Here is a 16,637-nt window from a genome sequence, read left to right on the forward strand (position 1 = left end):
ATTACTGTATATGTATGAATTTTCTTATCTGATCCCAGTACTGAAGTGAATGTGGTCAAGAGTTTAGTAACAATGATAGTCTGTTCATTGGTACAGATGAATCAGACTGGCTAGAATGCTTATCTACACAAGAAAACCTTGACTCGTAAATTATATTAAATTGGTAGGGAGACGGATGTGGGAAGGCTTGAGAACACAGCCTTGGTACTGGAACAGAGGTGTGTGAACGTGGGCAAAAGTTGGAACAATGATGGTCTGTTCCTTTGTACAAATGAATGAACTATCTTCAGATGGCAGGGACGGACTATCTCCAGAATGTCTAGAATGCTTATCTACACTGACTGACCTTGGCTCTGGGCGAGGAGGGAAGGCTTGAGATCTATAGAGCCTTTCTACCAGTGTCAAGAAGAGACGGAACATTTAGAAAACGCTGACGTCATTTTCAGTTTATAACCTGTGGTAAAATGTGTATGAACGAGTACTCTCTTGAATTAAAGGCTGTTACCTGACTTTTAAGACCGGGGCTCTGTCCATTCTTATGAAATATAGGGTCTTACAAACCCTTCGAATGCATTGACAGAGTGTTTAATTTTGATTGGGAATTAAAACAGAGGAATTTAGAATTCCTTCAACAGCTGTCTCTATTATATTATGACAGACTAGCTAGATCTACTGTCTCTATGTCTAGCCTAAATCGTGCCTAATGTTACTGCTGTTCCTAAAACCATTGACATATGTTAGCCTACTGTAACGACAGAGAGAGAGGGTGTGTGTGTGTGTTAATGTTGGGCGATTGTGTACAAGCCTACATCGCCTGATTGCGCCCCATAGCGATCCTCAATAGTCATCACTATTGAGGGGAGGTCTTTCACATGGCTACCCATGTATTTCCATGGAAATATGTTTATTTGGAAAGTAATAAATATCTAGAGATTTTTTTAAAGCATTCATGATTTGCGTAAATGTAATATATTTGTACTCTTGTTTAAAATATGAAATGGTATTACATTTGGTGAAGAGCACATTATGACTTGTTTAGGACTCGAAACTCAAAAGGACTTGAGACTTGACTTGATACTTGACGATCTTGACTTGAGACTTGACTCAGACATGCCTGTCTTGACTTGGGACTTCAGTGCTAAGACTTGAGACTTACTTGTGACTTGTTAAACAATGACTTGGTCCTACTTCTGGAGAGGGGTGTGAGCCATAGAGGGCAAAAATAGCAGGGGGGGGGGCTAGAGTCACGTACGAGCTACGTGTAACCTTTATATACCTAGGCAAGTCAATTAAGAACAAATTCCTATTTACAATGACTGCCACACCCGGACGACGCTGGACCAATTGTGCGGCACCCTATGGGACTCCCAATCACGACCAAAGTCCAAAACGAACAAAAACATCACAAGATGTCGCCATAATATATGCACAAACTCTTAACGAACTGTTTCGGCTGGGAAGCATGAATACACCTTTATAGGTCCAGTGAAACACCTGTCTCCTATCTGTGGTAACGGTGGTATTAGCTGACATCCTCCGTATGACTTGTGTTTTTAGAGTAGAGGAGATCAATCAGGACAGGTTATTAATTAAGAAGATCTACGAGCTCCATAGAACAGAGCTCTGTTTACGCACCCAATGCACCATTTTACACGCCACCTGGTGGCGATGGAAAAGCGCTGACGCGTCGATCTATGTCTCTGAAATCGATTGCTCTCCTTTGCTGTCTGGTGGAGTCGATCCCAGATATCCACTCGCCGCTGATGCAACACATTGACAGGTTCCACACGGTTTATACATCGACCTCAAGTGTTAAGACATTAACTCTAAGGTAAAATAAAAAATGGAATTGTCTATAGCTAGTATGCTTTTTTTTCTCTCCAGACGACGGTTTATATATGATTTCAAAGTGTCAACAACTCAAGTATTGTGTTTTAGACAACCAGTTCGCTACAAATGGTTAGCCAAATGCTAAGTTAGCGCTTAGCATGGATGGTTCAGTCACTCTCAACGTGTCAGTAATAGCCAGCTCAGTTGTCACTGGCATCACTAACTGAAGTTGCTAACTAACTAGTTATTTAGCCAGGCGAGCACTACCCGTGACTGAATTCTGCTTGATACAAAACTACTCTAAAAATATACTTATCTAGCTAGCTAGATAAAGACGATAGATGTCTAGCCTGCAAAATTACTGTTTACTTTGCTAACTTGATAGCTAAGTTAGCTATCAATCTGTCAAAAAATGTGTCGTCTAGCTAACGTTAGATAGCTCATAAGCAGTCATAGGTTTGCGTCCCAAACATCACCGTATTCCCTATGGGTCATGGTCAAAAGGAGTGCACTATATAGGGAATGGAGCGCCATTTTGGATGTACATCCTGACTCATATACTCAGTGACTGTGCCAACCACCTCCTGTTCTTTTCTCTCCTCTCCGTGTAGGAGCGAGGCACCATGGGGGAACAGCTGAGCCCAGATGAGAAGCTTCACCTCATCACTAGGAACCTTCAGGTTAGTCTCTCTGTGTCTCTCTTTCTCTCTCTCTCTCTCTCTCTCTCTCTGCATGCTGGGAGTGATTGGTGCATGCTGGGAATTGTTTGAGTGAAGGAGTGCGTGTGTTGTGGAGAGTTAGATATTCACAACTTTCTTTCGGTTTGCTATTTCTTGGTTTTCTTCTGTGCATGATTAAGGTTATTATTTTTACTTTTTTTGTTGTGGTAGAATTAAGTTTTTTGTTTTTCGTATCGAAATTACCCTGATTTTGGCGGGGATGGCAGCCCGAATGGGGATGCCGTCCCTGTCACTTCGGCACGGCTTTAGGTGTGTTACTGAAGCTACTGTCACGGTGGAGGAGTTTCTGGTCGCCGTAGGAGAGAAGGTAGGCTATGAGAATATTGCTTATGCATCCCGGATGAATAAAGCTGTGGTGGTATTTCTTAAAGAAGAATGTCTGGTTGATCGGATGGTTGAGCATGGTGTAATTCTTAAAGGAATGTTTATTCAAGTTACGCCGCTTTTTTCTCCGTCAACAAGGGTAACGATTTCAAATGTACCACCGTTTATTCCAAATGAGCTGTTGGAGCGCGAGTTATTGCGCTTTGGGAAGTTCGCCAGTTCAATTAAGGTTGTTCCGTTGGGTTGCAAACACCCGGCGTTGAAACAGGTAATGTCATTTCGGCGACAGGTGTTTATGTTTTTGGACTCACCGGAGCAGACTTTAGAGTTATCGTTTAAAGTCAAGTATGACAATAGATTGTATATGGCTTATGCTAGTACGGGTAGTCAACGGTGTTTTGAGTGTGGGGATGTTGGTCATAAGCGACATGCTTGCCCGAAAAGGGAGAAGGCCGAGGGAGGGGCGCAGGTGGTTCTCATAACGCCTGGGCCCACTGATGTAGGGAGAGGTGGGCCGACAGCGGCAGAGCAGCCACAAGCACCTGGTGCTGAGGAACAAGTTATCCCCGTTGAGGGCACGGGGTTGCAACTTGTATTAGAGGGAAATGTTATGCTACAGAAAAGTATTGTTGTAGAAGGTAAGGATGTATCTGAAGAGCCAGTTCCTCAGACTGGTGAGCAGGTGCCCAGTATGAGTGCTGGGGTAAAGGAGGGGGTTCATGTGGAGCTAGGCTCCCAGGTAGTGGAGGATATGCCCATTGTGAGTAACGGGGTACAGGAGGGGTTTCATGTGGAGCTAGGCTCCCAGGTAGTGGAGGAGATGCCCACTACGAGTAATGAGGTTCAGGAGGGGTTTCATGTGGAGCTAGGCTCCCAGGTAGTGGAGGAGATGCCCACTACGAGTGCTGGGGTTCATGTAGAGCTAGGCTCCCAGGTAGTGGAAGAGATGCTCACTACGAGTAATGAGGTACATGAGGGTTTTCATGTGGAGCTAAGCTCCAAGGCAGTAGAGGAGATGCCCACTACGAGTGCTGGGGTTCATGTGGAGCTAGGCTCCCAGTTAGTGGAGAAGATGACTACTATGAGTAGTGATGTTCAGGTGGGGCTAGTCTCCCAGGTAGTGGAGGAGATGCCTGGTACGAGTGATGAGGTGCAAGTGGGGAGTGTTGAAAGGGATGTGGTAGAGGGGAGTCAGTTGTCTGTGGTCTCAGCTGAAGATCAGGAGAATGATATGGATATCTCTTTAGATATGACAGCTGCTGGTGAGGACTCAGTTTATGATCTAGAGGAGGTAAATGAGTTTCTGGATCAGACTTTTGGGAAATCTGTCAAATTGGCAGATTATTTTGATGTTGATAAGTTTGTGAGGTCAGCTGTGATGTTACAGAAGACGGTGGGGTTAGACCAATTGAGTGAGAAGAAGCGGTTTCGCTTGAGGAAATTTATTACTGCTGTTGCAGCAGCAAAAGGTGGTGGGAAACGTGTTCAGGTTAAGAGAAGAAAGAAAAATAATGATGATGATCATGCTTCATAGGGTGTCTTTTTTCTCGTTGGTTTCTCTGTGGTTTCTTCTGCTTTTCTTTTCTCTTTTCTATATGGAGGTACTAAGGGTAGGTTCTCTCAATATTAATGGGGGAAGGGACAGGAATAAGAGGGCTTGGGTACTAGAAGTAATAAAACAGAAAAGGCTTAATGTAGTTTTCCTACAGGAGACACATAGTGATGAGGAAAATGAGGTTGACTGGGGTATGTGGTGGGAGGGGCAGCATGTACTCAGTCATGGTACTAATTTCAGTGCTGGGGTGGCCATCTTGTTTTCCTCAGGCTTAGGGGTGACTGTGGTATCTACAACAGAGATTGTCAAGGGTCGGGTTTTATTGGTCAAGGTGGATGTTATGGGGTTTCTGTTTGTTTTTTTGAATGTTTATGCTCCGAATGAGGGTACAGAGCGTATTGCTATATTTGATCAAATAAAGGAAACCTTAAGACAGGGTGACCAAGAGGGGTGTATGGTTTTAGGGGGTGACTGGAACTGTACAGTGGATTTTACTGTTGATCGCACCGCTGAAGAACCTCACCTGCGGTCAGCCACTTGCCTGTCTGGCCTATTAACTGAGTTTGAGCTTTCTGATGTGTGGAGAGTAAGGAATGCAAAAGTTAGGCAGTACACATGGTTAAAAATGAATGAAGGTCGTGTTAGTGCAGCAAGGTTAGACAGGTTGTATGTATCTGATCACTACTGTAGTAGGGTTGGAAAGTGTGCCATTACTCCTGTGGGTTTCTCTGATCATCATATTGTTACTGTTGATATTCACTTGTCCTGTCCACGACGGTCATCGCCTTACTGGTATTTTAATGTTAAATTGTTACATGATGTCATGTTTTGTGACAGGTTTTTGTTGTTTTGGGAAAAATGGAGGGGTATAAAAGGGAATTTTGAGTCCTTGAGACAATGGTGGGAGGTTGGGAAGGCCCAAATACGAGTTTTTTGTCAACAGTATACTGCTCTGTCTCAAATTGAGGTTAAAGAGACTATCAAGGCCCTTGAACAGGACATCAAATCTACTGAATTGAAGCTGCTCACTCAGAACGACCCTGGACTAGTCATGAACTTACAGGACAAGAGACATGAACTGAGGTCGTTTCTGCATGAAAGAGTGAAGGGTGCCTTAATTAGGTCTCGTTTCGCTTCCCTCAAGGATATAGATGCTCCTAGCGCTTTTTTTTTCAACCTAGGACAGTCGAAATTTCAACGCAAACAGATGGTCTGCCTTCGTCTCCCTGATGGGAAGGTGACCACGAATGATATTGAAATGCGTCAACATGCCGTGGATTTTTACTCATCCCTTTATAAGGCGGAGGATTGTGACTCTTTATGTACTGAACAGTTGTTACACGGTCTTCCTCAATTGGGACCTGAGCAGAGAGTCGCATTGGACGCTGATATTACACTGCAAGAGCTGTCCACAGCAGTTATGCAGCTCTCAACAGGCCGAGCCCCTGGCATCGATGGTTTACCATCTGAGTTTTACAAGCACTTTTGGGGGTCTATTGGGGAGGATTTTTATGAAGTGGTGTGTGAATCTTTTCATGAGGGTTCTCTTCCTGTATCCTGTCAACGTGCGGTGCTTTCACTGTTGCCAAAAAAGGGGGATTTGGCTCTCATAAAAAATTGGAGACCTGTTGCCTTGCTGTGCGCAGAATACAAAATTGTTTCTAAATGTCTCTCAAACAGGTTGAAAGACTATCTGGGATTGTTGATCCACAAGGACCAGTCCTACTGTGTACCTGATCGCTCTATTGTTGACAACTTGTTTCTGATAAGAGATGTTTTAGACATTTGTAAACTGTCTGCTGTAAATGTGGGTTTACTTTCGTTGGATCAGGAGAAGGCTTTTGATCGTGTGGACCACCAGTACTTGTTTAAAACAATGAAAGCCTTTGGGTTTGGGGATGTTTTTCTGTCTTGGGTGAATTTACTGTATGCTGGAGCCTCGTGTATGGTGAAGGTTGGTGGTGGTTTGAGTTGCCCCATCCCTGTCGAAAGGGGCATCAGGCAGGGATGCCCAATTTCAGGGCAGTTATATAGTCTGGCGATTGAACCAATGCTTTGTTTTTTAAGAGCGAAGCTTACTGGTTTCTCTGTGCCAGGTGTAATGAAGGGTCCCACGATAGCACTGTCTGCGTATGCAGATGACGTGATCGTTTTTATTACAGGGGGTGAGGATGTTAAGGTTCTCTCAAACACTTTAAAGGTGTATGAGGGGGCCTCCTCAGCTAGAGTCAATTGGGGAAAGAGTGAAGCGCTGTGGGCAGGTCAGCTTCAGATGGGGTCCGCTCCACGGTTACCAGGGGGGCTTCAGTGGGGCAGAGATGGAATGAAGACTTTGGGAGTTTTTCTAGGCTCCGATGTCTTTCAGAAAAAGAACTGGGAGGGTGTAGTGGAGAAAGTGTGTGCCAGACTGTCAAGGTGGAAATGGGTGTTGCCCCAGCTGTCCTATAGGGGACGGGTCCTGGTAGCTAATAATCTTGCTGCTTCTACCCTGTGGCACAGACTAATGATTTTACAGCCACCAAAGGGTCTGATACAAGAGCTTCAGAGGACCCTTGTCAATTTCTTCTGGTCTGGACAACACTGGATCAAAGCTGCAGCCCTGTATCTGCCACTGCACGAGGGTGGGCAAGGCCTGGTGGACATTTCCTCTAGGATCACGGCTTTCCGGCTCCAAGCAGTTCAGAGATTGTTGTACAGAGACTGTTCTAGCTGGGTCGAAACAGCCTACATATTGATGAGGAGAGCGGGCTGTTTGGGCTTAGACAAACATATTTTCCTCTTAAAGCTGGAGGGGGGTGATTTGACTGGCCTGACTCCATTTTATGAGTCTGTTATGCAGGCTTGGAGAGTCTTTGTCAAGTCCCGTAAGACCGGCACGCCACCAGGGATGTGGCTTTTTGAAGAGCCTCTTTTTCATAACACTGCCATCCAGTCCCGTGTTCTGGTTTCAGCTAGCCTACGTTCATGCCTATTAGGCGTGGGGTGTACCAAGCTGGGTCATCTGATGCGGAGCAGGAGCAGATTGGAGGAGCTGAGAGAAAGAGCGGGGATCCGATCATCTCGCCTACTGAGGAAGGTCGTCGATGAGGTCTGCGACTCCTTGCCAGTGCTTCATCTGCAGTATGTGACTGACATTTCCAATTCTGATCGGTGGAAGGAGGGTCTGGATTATGTGTTCCCTGCACTGATTGTTAGTGCTGCGATGGGGGCATTTGAGGAGGACGCGGGGATGCTGCTTTCCTTCGATACCCCGGAGCTGGGGGAGTTCAACGAGGTGGGAAAGAAGGCTATGTACAGAACATGTGTGAAGGTGTCCCATGCCTCTTCCCTGGAAGGGGTAAAATCGACGAGGTGGGCGGATGTGCTTGGTCCAGGTGCTTCTCCAAAAGGCTGTTGGCGATCATTGTATAAACTGCCTATTGATAAGAGGACAGCTGACCTCCAATGGAGGATAATACATGGAGCTATAGCCACCAACATGCATCTGGTACACCTGGACCCTACTGTTGGGGAGGGGTGTCCATTCTGTGCTGAAGATGAATCTCTGGCACATCTGTTTTTACTGTGTCCCAGGTTGGTTGGGATGATTGATCTGATCACTGATTGGTTCTCAACGTTGGGAGAGGTTTTCTCTTCCCAACTGTATATATTTGGGCCAAAGTACAGGTTCAGTCAAAAGGGTGTAGTTGTGTTGCTTAATTTTGTGTTAGGGGCAGCAAAATTAGCGATATGGAAGACCCGAAAGAACAGCATTCGGGGACAGGGGTCTGTGGATGTGGTGGGAATGCTGGAGGGAATGTTGGCAGCGAGACTAAGGGTTGAGTTTGCTTATTATAAACTTGTCAATAATATTGATCTGTTTTTGAGTATATGGGGTATTCAGAGGCTGTTGTGTTTTGTTACTGTGGAGGAGGAATTGGAGTTGTGTTTTTAATTGATGTGTAACTGTGGTTTTGTATGAGTATTTATTGTGTGGTGGGCCCCCAGACCCAATAAAGAGTATTTAAAACTCAAACTCTCTCTCTGTCTCTCTCTCTCTCTCTCTCTCTGTCTCTCTCTCTCTGTGTCTCTCTCTTTCTCTCTCTCTGTCTCTCTGTCTCTCTGTCTCTCTCTCTCTCTCTCTCTCTCTCTCTCTGTGTCTCTCTCTGTCTCTCTCTGTCTCTCTCTCTGTGTCTCCATCTCTCCGTCTCTCTCACCCCCTCTCTCTCTCTCTCTCTCTCTCTCTCTCTCTCTCTCTCTCTCTCTCTCTCTCTCTCTCTCTCTCTCTCTCTCTCTCTCTCTCTCAATTCAATTTCAATTCAAGGGGCTTTATTGGCATGGGAAACATGTGTTATCATTGCCAAAGCAAGTGAGGTAGATAATAAACAGAAGTGAAATAAACAATCAAAATTAACAGTAAACATTACACATACAGAAGTTTCAAAACAATAAAGACATTACAAATGTCATATAGATATATAGATATATATCAGTGTTGTAACAATGTACAAATGGTTAAAGTACACAAGGGAAAATAAGCATAAATATGGGTTGTATTTACAATGGTGTTTGTTCTTCACTGGTTGCCCTTTTCTCGTGGCAACAGGTCACAAATCTTGCTGCTGTGATGTCACAGCTGTGGAATTTCACCCAGCAGATGTGGGAATTATTTCTCTTTCGTTCTCTCTCTCTCTTTCTCTCTCTCTCTCTCTCTCTCCAATGGTTGTTGATGTGTGTTATTTCAGGAGGTGCTTGGAGAAGAGAAGATAAAGCAGGTCCTGGCAGAGAGGGAACTGAAGGTGTACTGGGGAACTGCCACCACAGGAAAACCCCATGTTGCCTACTTCGTCCCCATGTCCAAGATTGCGGACTTCCTCAAGGCAGGGTGTGAGGTGAGATCTGCGTGTGTGTTTGATTCCATCACTATTGTCCAGCCTATTTTGTAGTGATGGGGGGGGGGTCGCTAGTTTCTTATTGCACTATAATTTTGGATGATATTATATTGATACTTTGACTCCAGGTATAGATTTGTAAAAAAAAATGATACAAATTAAACAAAGTTATTATTTTTTTCCTATGTTGCATTAGCTAGTTAGTGTTAATTCGAGCTGAGGTTGCATTAGCTAGTTAGTGTTAATTCGAGCTAGTTTGCATAGCTATTTGTAGATCTGTGTGTGTCTGTCTAACTCTCCCGCCGACCCCCCCCTCCCCAGGTGACCATCCTGTTTGCCGACCTGCACGCGTTCCTGGACAACATGAAGGCTCCCTGGGAGCTGCTGGAGCTGAGGGTCCAGTACTACGAGCAGGTGATCAAGGCCATGCTGGAGAGTATCGGGGTGCCGCTGGACAAACTCAAGTTCATCAAAGGGACAGACTTCCAACTCAGCAGGTTAGTGGTCAGGCTCAGTAGTTTCTCTTTCTGGGAAAGAGAAGAAGAAGAATGTCGCTGCTCTGTTTTTATAGGAGCTGTTCTCATCGTCTTCACCGCACTTTGAAGAATATGGAGAGAAGGACTGATTCATTCACAAGACCATTACGCAAACATCTATTTCCACTGGTTTTCACTGTCTTGTGATATTTTGTAATTGTGTGATGGTCGTCATGGTTACATTAAAAAAAATATATATATATATATATATTTTTTTAAATATTTTGCATTTTAGTTCAGGACTAGACTCAAATCTTTGTCAGGGGAAACCAGTCCATAGTGTTTAGATGTCAAAGTTTGATGTACCTACGTATGCCCTCTGCCTGTCTCTCTCCCTTAGAGAGTACACTCTGGACGTGTATCGTCTGTCGTCCATGGTAACGGAACATGATGCTAAGAAGGCTGGAGCCGAGGTGGTTAAACAGGTGGACCACCCTCTACTCAGTGGTCTGCTCTACCCTGGACTACAGGTAATAACATGGTTATAACACCCTCAGTGGTCTGCTCTACCCTGGACTACAGGTAATAACATGGTTATAACACCCTCTACTCAGTGGTCTGGTCTACCCTGGACTACAGGTAATAACATGGTTATAACACCCTCTACTCAGTGGTCTGCTCTACCCTGGACTACAGGTAATAACATGGTTATAACACCCTCTACTCAGTGGTCTGCTCTACCCTGGACTACAGGTAATAACATGGTTATAACACCCTCAGTGGTCTGCTCTACCCTGGACTACAGGTAATAACATGGTTATAACACCCTCTACTCAGAGGTCTGCTCTACCCTGGACTACAGGTAATAACATGGTTATAACATCCTCTACTCAGAGGTCTGCTCTACCCTGGACTACAGGTAATAACATGGTTATAACACCCTCAGTGGTCTGCTCTACCCTGGACTACAGGTAATAACATGGTTATAACACCCTCTACTCAGTGGTCTGCTCTACCCTGGACTACAGGTAATAACATGGTTATAACACCCTCAGTGGTCTGCTCTACCCTGGACTACAGGTAATAACATGGTTATAACACCCTCTACTCAGTGGTCTGCTCTACCCTGGACTACAGGTAATAACATGGTTATAACAGGTTTGTAACCCATTTTCCCCATCTGTCTTTTAGGCTCTGGATGAGGAGTATCTGAAAGTTGATGCCCAGTTTGGAGGAGTCGATCAGAGGAAGATCTTCACCCTGGCTGAGAAGGTACCCTGAACCTTCTGACCTGTTCATCAACTGTCAGCACTGTCCTCTTGTAGAGAGCTGTTTTTACATTCACTTAATTCATTGGTCAACTGGGAAATACATTTTGCATAATGTATGAATTCTGAAAATACCTCCCTCTTTCCCTCGATCTTTCTCTCTCCATCTCCTCCTTCCCTCGATCTGTCTCTTTCTGTCTCTCTCCCTCCATCTCCTCCTTCCCTCGATCTGTCTCTTTCTGTCTCTCTCCCTCCATTTCTTCCTTTCCTCGATCTGTCTCTCTCCATTTCTTCCTTCCCTCGATCTCTCTCTCTCCATCTCTTCCTTCCCTCAATCTTTCTCTCCATCTCTTCCTTCCCTCGATCTCTCTTTCTGTCTCTCTCCCTCATCTCTTCCTTCCCTCGATCTCTCTCTTTCTGTCTCTCTCCCTCCATCTCTTCCTTCCCTCGATCTGTCTCTCTTTCTGTCTCTCTCCCTCCATCTCTTCCTTCCCTTGATCTCTCTCCCTCATCTCTTCATCTCTCTCCCTCCATCTCTTCCTTCCCTTGATCTCTCTCCCTCCATCTCTTCCTTCCCTCAATCTGTCTCTTTCTGTCTCTCTCCCTCCATCTTTTCCTTCCCTCAATCTGTCTCTCTTTCTGTCTCTCTCCCTCCATCTCTTCCTTCCCTCGATCTCTCTCTTTCTGTCTCTCTCCCTCCATCTCTTCCTTCCCTCGATCTCTCTCTTTCTGTCTCTCTCCCTCCATCTCTTCCTTCCCTCGATCTCTCTCTTTCTGTCTCTCTCCCTCCATCTCTTCCTTCCCTCGATCTCTCTCCCTCCATCTCTTCCTTCCCTCCATCTCTTTCACTCTTTCTCTCCCCCCTCCCTCCAGTACCTGCCCTCTCTGGGCTATGCTAAGCGGTCCCATCTGATGAACCCCATGGTACCAGGACTGACTGGAGCTAAGATGAGTTCTTCAGAGGAGGTGAGTGTCACAATCCTTTAATGTTTATAATTCATCCCTTCCTCTTCTTTTGGAGGTGATATATTGTTTTAACCAATCCAAAACGAGCACAGCCTGTGGGTTGTATTTATTACCACCAACAGTAGCAAAGCATTTTGTTTTAACCAATCCAAAACGAGCACATCCTGTGGGTTGTATTTATTACCACCAACAGTAGCAAAGCATTTTGCAACAGAAAATGAACATTTCTTATTGGACAAGTTCAGCTGGGGCTTTCCCCGTTTGTTCGTTTTTTGTTTTTCGGTTGGTTCATAATGAACATGGCCCTGTGTGTTTCCTGTTGACCTTTTGCAGGAGTCTAAGATTGACCTCCTGGACAGGAAGGAAGATGTGAAGAAGAAGCTGAAGAAGGCTTTCTGTGAGCCGGGCAACATTGAGAACAACGGAGTCCTCTCATTTGTTAAACATGTCCTCTTCCCACTCGTAGGAGGTGAGTAAATCCCCCTGCTTCCTCATCTCTCCTGTTCTGTCCCCTTCCTCCTCTCTCCTGTTCTGTCCCCTTCCTGTTCTGTCCCCTTCCTGTTCTGTCCTCTTCCTGTTCTGTCCTCTTCCTCCTCTCTCCTGTTCTGTCCTCTTCCTCCTCTCTCCTGTTCTTTAACCCTGGACCCTCCCCCTGTCCTCCTCCTCTCTCTTGTCCCCCTCTCCCTCCCCTGGACCCTCCCCCTGTCGTCGTCCTCCCTCTACAGTCTTCCTGTGCCAGGCACCAGCTAGAGTCAGCATGTCTGTGTTGCGTCTCTTTCAGAGTTCTCCATCAAAAGAGACCCCAAGTTCGGAGGAGACAAAACCTACACAGACTTTGATGAAGTGGAGAAAGAATTTGGCGAAGAGGTACGTACGTATGTTGTATGACCACTGTTGTTGGCCCGTCATGCATTGGTTTGACCTCTAACCTCTGCCCTCTAGCTGATCCATCCTGGTGACCTGAAGGCGGGCGTGGAGGCGGCCCTTAACAAGCTGCTCGACCCAATCAGGAAGAAGTTTGAGTCTCCAGAGCTCCGTAAACTCTCCAACACGGCCTATCCAGACCCGTCAAAGAACAGTTAGTAGAACCCACTGTTACCAACTCTCACCGTCATATACCTCAAGGCTTCCTAAAGTAGACCTATAGGAGACTGTTCCTCCTGACCCTTGACCCTGTGTCCCCCTGTCAGAGGGAGGAGGGTAGGGGAACCCTAAAGTAGACCTATAGGAGACTGTTCCTCCTGACCCTTGACCCTGTGTGTCTCTGTGTCCCCATGTCAGAGGGAGTTGGGAAGGGGAACCCTGAACTAGACCTATAGGAGACTGTTCCTCCTGACCCTTGACCCTGTGTCCCCTTGTCAGAGGGAGCAGGGAAGGGGAACCCTAAAGTAGACCTATAGGAGACTGTTCCTCCTGACCCTTGACCCTGTGTGTCTCTGTGTCCCCCTGTCAGAGGGAGCAGGGAAGGGGAACCCTAAAGTAGACCTATAGGAGACTGTTCCTCCTGACCCTTGACCTTGTGTGTCTCTGTGTCCCCATGTCAGAGGGAGCAGGGAAGGGGAACCCTGAACTAGACCTATAGGAGACTGTTCCTCCTGACCCTTGACCTTGTGTGTCTCTGTGTCCCCATGTCAGAGGGAGCAGGGAAGGGGAACCCTAAAGTAGACCTATAGGAGACTGTTCCTCCTGACTCTTGACCCTGTGTGTCACTGTATCCCCATGTCAGAGGGAGCAGGGAAGGGGAACCCTAAAGTAGACCTATAGGAGACTGTTCCTCCTGACCCTTGACCCTGTGTGTCTCTGTGTCCCCCTGTCAGAGGGAGCAGGGAAGGGGAACCCTAAAGTAGACCTATAGGAGACTGTTCCTCCTGACCCTTGACCTTGTGTGTCTCTGTGTCCCCATGTCAGAGGGAGCAGGGAAGGGGAACCCTGAACTAGACCTATAGGAGACTGTTCCTCCTGACCCTTGACCTTGTGTGTCTCTGTGTCCCCATGTCAGAGGGAGCAGGGAAGGGGAACCCTAAAGTAGACCTATAGGAGACTGTTCCTCCTGACTCTTGACCCTGTGTGTCACTGTATCCCCATGTCAGAGGGAGCAGGGAAGGGGAACCCTAAAGTAGACCTATAGGAGACTGTTCATCCTGACCCTTGACCCTGTGTCCCCCTGTCAGAGGGAGCAGGGTAGGGGAACCTTAAAGTAGACCTATAGGAGACTGTTCCTCCTGACCCTTGACCCTGTGTGTCTCTGTGTCCCCATGTCAGAGGGAGGAGGGTAGGGGAACCCTAAAGTAGACCTATAGGAGACTGTTCCTCCTGACCCTTGACCTTGTGTGTCTCTGTGTCCCCATGTCAGAGGGAGCAGGGAAGGGGAACCCTAAAGTAGACCTATAGGAGACTGTTCCTCCTGACCCTTGACCCTGTGTGTCTCTGTGTCCCCATGTCAGAGGGAGCAGGGAAGGGGAACCCTAAAGTAGACCTATAGGAGACTGTTCCTCCTGACCCTTGACCTTGTGTGTCTCTGTGTCCCCATGTCAGAGGGAGCAGGGAAGGGGAACCCTAAAGTAGACCTATAGGAGACTGTTCATCCTGACCCTTGACCCTGTGTCCCCCTGTCAGAGGGAGCAGGGAAGGGGAACCCTGAACTAGACCTATAGGAGACTGTTCCTCCTGACCCTTGACCCTGTGTGTCTCTGTGTCCCCCTGTCAGAGGGAGCAGGGTAGGGGAACCCTAAAGTAGACCTATAGGAGACTGTTCCTCCTGACCCTTGACCCTGTGTGTCTCTGTGTCCCCATGTCAGAGGGAGGAGGGTAGGGGAACCCTAAAGTAGACCTATAGGAGACTGTTCCTCCTGACCCTTGACCTTGTGTGTCTCTGTATCCCCATGTCAGAGGGAGCAGGGAAGGGGAACCCTAAAGTAGACCTATAGGAGACTGTTCCTCCTGACCCTTGACCCTGTGTGTCTCTGTGTACCCCTGTCAGAGGGAGCAGGGAAGGGGAACCCTAAAGTAGACCTATAGGAGACTGTTCCTCCTGACCCTTGACCCTGTGTGTCTCTGTGTACCCCTGTCAGAGGGAGCAGGGAAGGGGAACCCTAAAGTAGCAGAAGAGGATGAGCTGGTTCCCTCCAGACTGGACATCAGAGTGGGCAAGGTCATCAGTGTGGAGAAGGTACTCATTCATTCACTCATTCACTCACACATTCATTAGTTTATTCACTCATTCATTCATTAGTTTATTCATTCATTCATTCATTCACTCATTAGTTTATTCACTTCATTCATTCATTAGTTTATTCATTCATTCATTCACTCATTAGTTTATTCACTTCATTCATTCATTCATTAGTTTATTCATTCATTCATTCATTCATTAGTTTATTCACTCATTCATTCATTAGTTTATTCATTCATTCATTCATTCATTAGTTTATTTATCCTTATTTAAACTTGGAAGACCCTTTTTTGAGAGAAATGCTGAATTCCAAATGGTGGAACCCCCCCCCCCCCCCCCCCCCCAGCCTATCAGAGAGCAAGAGGAGGAGAAATGACTGATTTAGATCCGATCTTTCATCAGAATAGGCTCGGGGGATTTGGGATCCAGCAAATCATCTCTAATTTCCTTTCCTTCTCTTCACTGATTGGTCTTTCTCTCTGCCTGTCCTCGCCTCCCTCAGCATCCGGATGCTGATTCGCTGTACCTGGAGAAGATAGACGTCGGAGAGGCGGAGCCAAGGACGGTGGTGAGCGGCCTGGTGGCCTACGTTTCCCAGGAGGCCTTGCAGGACAGGCTGGTGGTGTTGCTATGCAACCTGAAGCCCCAGAAGATGAGGGGGGTGGAGTCCCAAGCCATGCTGCTCTGTGCCTCCATGTGAGTCTTTCCCTTCTTTTCTCCTCCTCTCTTCCTGCCTTCCTACGTACTCCTTCCTTTGTCTTTTCTCCTGTCCCCCTGCTTCTCTCTCTCCTCTCTTCTCTCTTCTCTCTCCTCTCTTCTCTCTCCTCTCTTCTCTCCTCTCTCCTATCTTCTCTCTTCTCTCTCTTCTCTCTCTTCTCTCTCCTCTCTCTTCTCTCTCCTCTCTCTTCTCTCTCCTCTCCTCTCTCTTCTCTCTCCTCTCTTCTCTCTCCTCTCTCTTCTCTCTTCTCTCTCCTCTCCTCTCTCTCCTCTCTCTCCTCTCTCCTCTCTTCTCTCTCCTCTCCTCTCCTCTCTCTTCTCTCTCCTCTCCTCTCCTCTCCTCTCTCTCCTCTCTCTTCTCTCTCCTCTCCTCTCTCCTCTCTCCTCTCTCTTCTCTCTCTTCTCTCTCTTCTCTCTTCTCTCTCTTCTCTCTTCTCTCTCCTCTCTTCTCTCTCCTCTCCTCTCTCTTCTCTCTCCTCTCCTCTCTCTCCTCTCTCTTCTCTCTCTTCTCTCTCCTCTCTCTCCTCTCTCTTCTCTCTCCTCTCTCCTCTCTCTTCTCTCTTCTCTTCTCTCTTCTCTCTCCTCTCTCTCCTCTCCTCTCTCTCTTCTCTCTCCTCTCCTCTCTCCTCTCCTCTCTCTTCTCTCTTCTCTCCTCTCTCCTCTCTCCTCTCTTCTCTCCTCTCTCCTCTCTCCTCTCTCCTCTCTCCTCTCTCTTCTC

The 16,637-nt window shown here is 46.7% G+C and overlaps 1 protein-coding gene across 1 annotated transcript; it reads left to right on the plus strand.

The window, feature by feature from the left end:
• Positions 1 to 1,722: 1,722 nt before the first annotated feature.
• LOC139372781 (tyrosine--tRNA ligase, cytoplasmic-like) lies at positions 1,723 to 15,898 on the plus strand (the record flags this gene model as incomplete). The annotated part of the gene is given in 12 exon segments (XM_071112585.1): positions 1,723 to 1,831; positions 2,442 to 2,510; positions 9,174 to 9,320; positions 9,642 to 9,817; positions 10,197 to 10,326; positions 10,988 to 11,068; positions 11,938 to 12,030; positions 12,364 to 12,499; positions 12,812 to 12,897; positions 12,973 to 13,108; positions 15,102 to 15,199; positions 15,705 to 15,898. Coding segments are annotated over 11 exon segments (1,334 nt in total), but the record flags the coding sequence as incomplete, so codon positions are not given.
• Between the last annotated feature and the right edge of the window lie 739 nt (positions 15,899 to 16,637).

Source organism: Oncorhynchus clarkii, chromosome 18 (assembly GCF_045791955.1).
Source record: "Oncorhynchus clarkii lewisi isolate Uvic-CL-2024 chromosome 18, UVic_Ocla_1.0, whole genome shotgun sequence".
NCBI classification, from domain to species: Eukaryota; Metazoa; Chordata; class Actinopteri; order Salmoniformes; family Salmonidae; genus Oncorhynchus; species Oncorhynchus clarkii.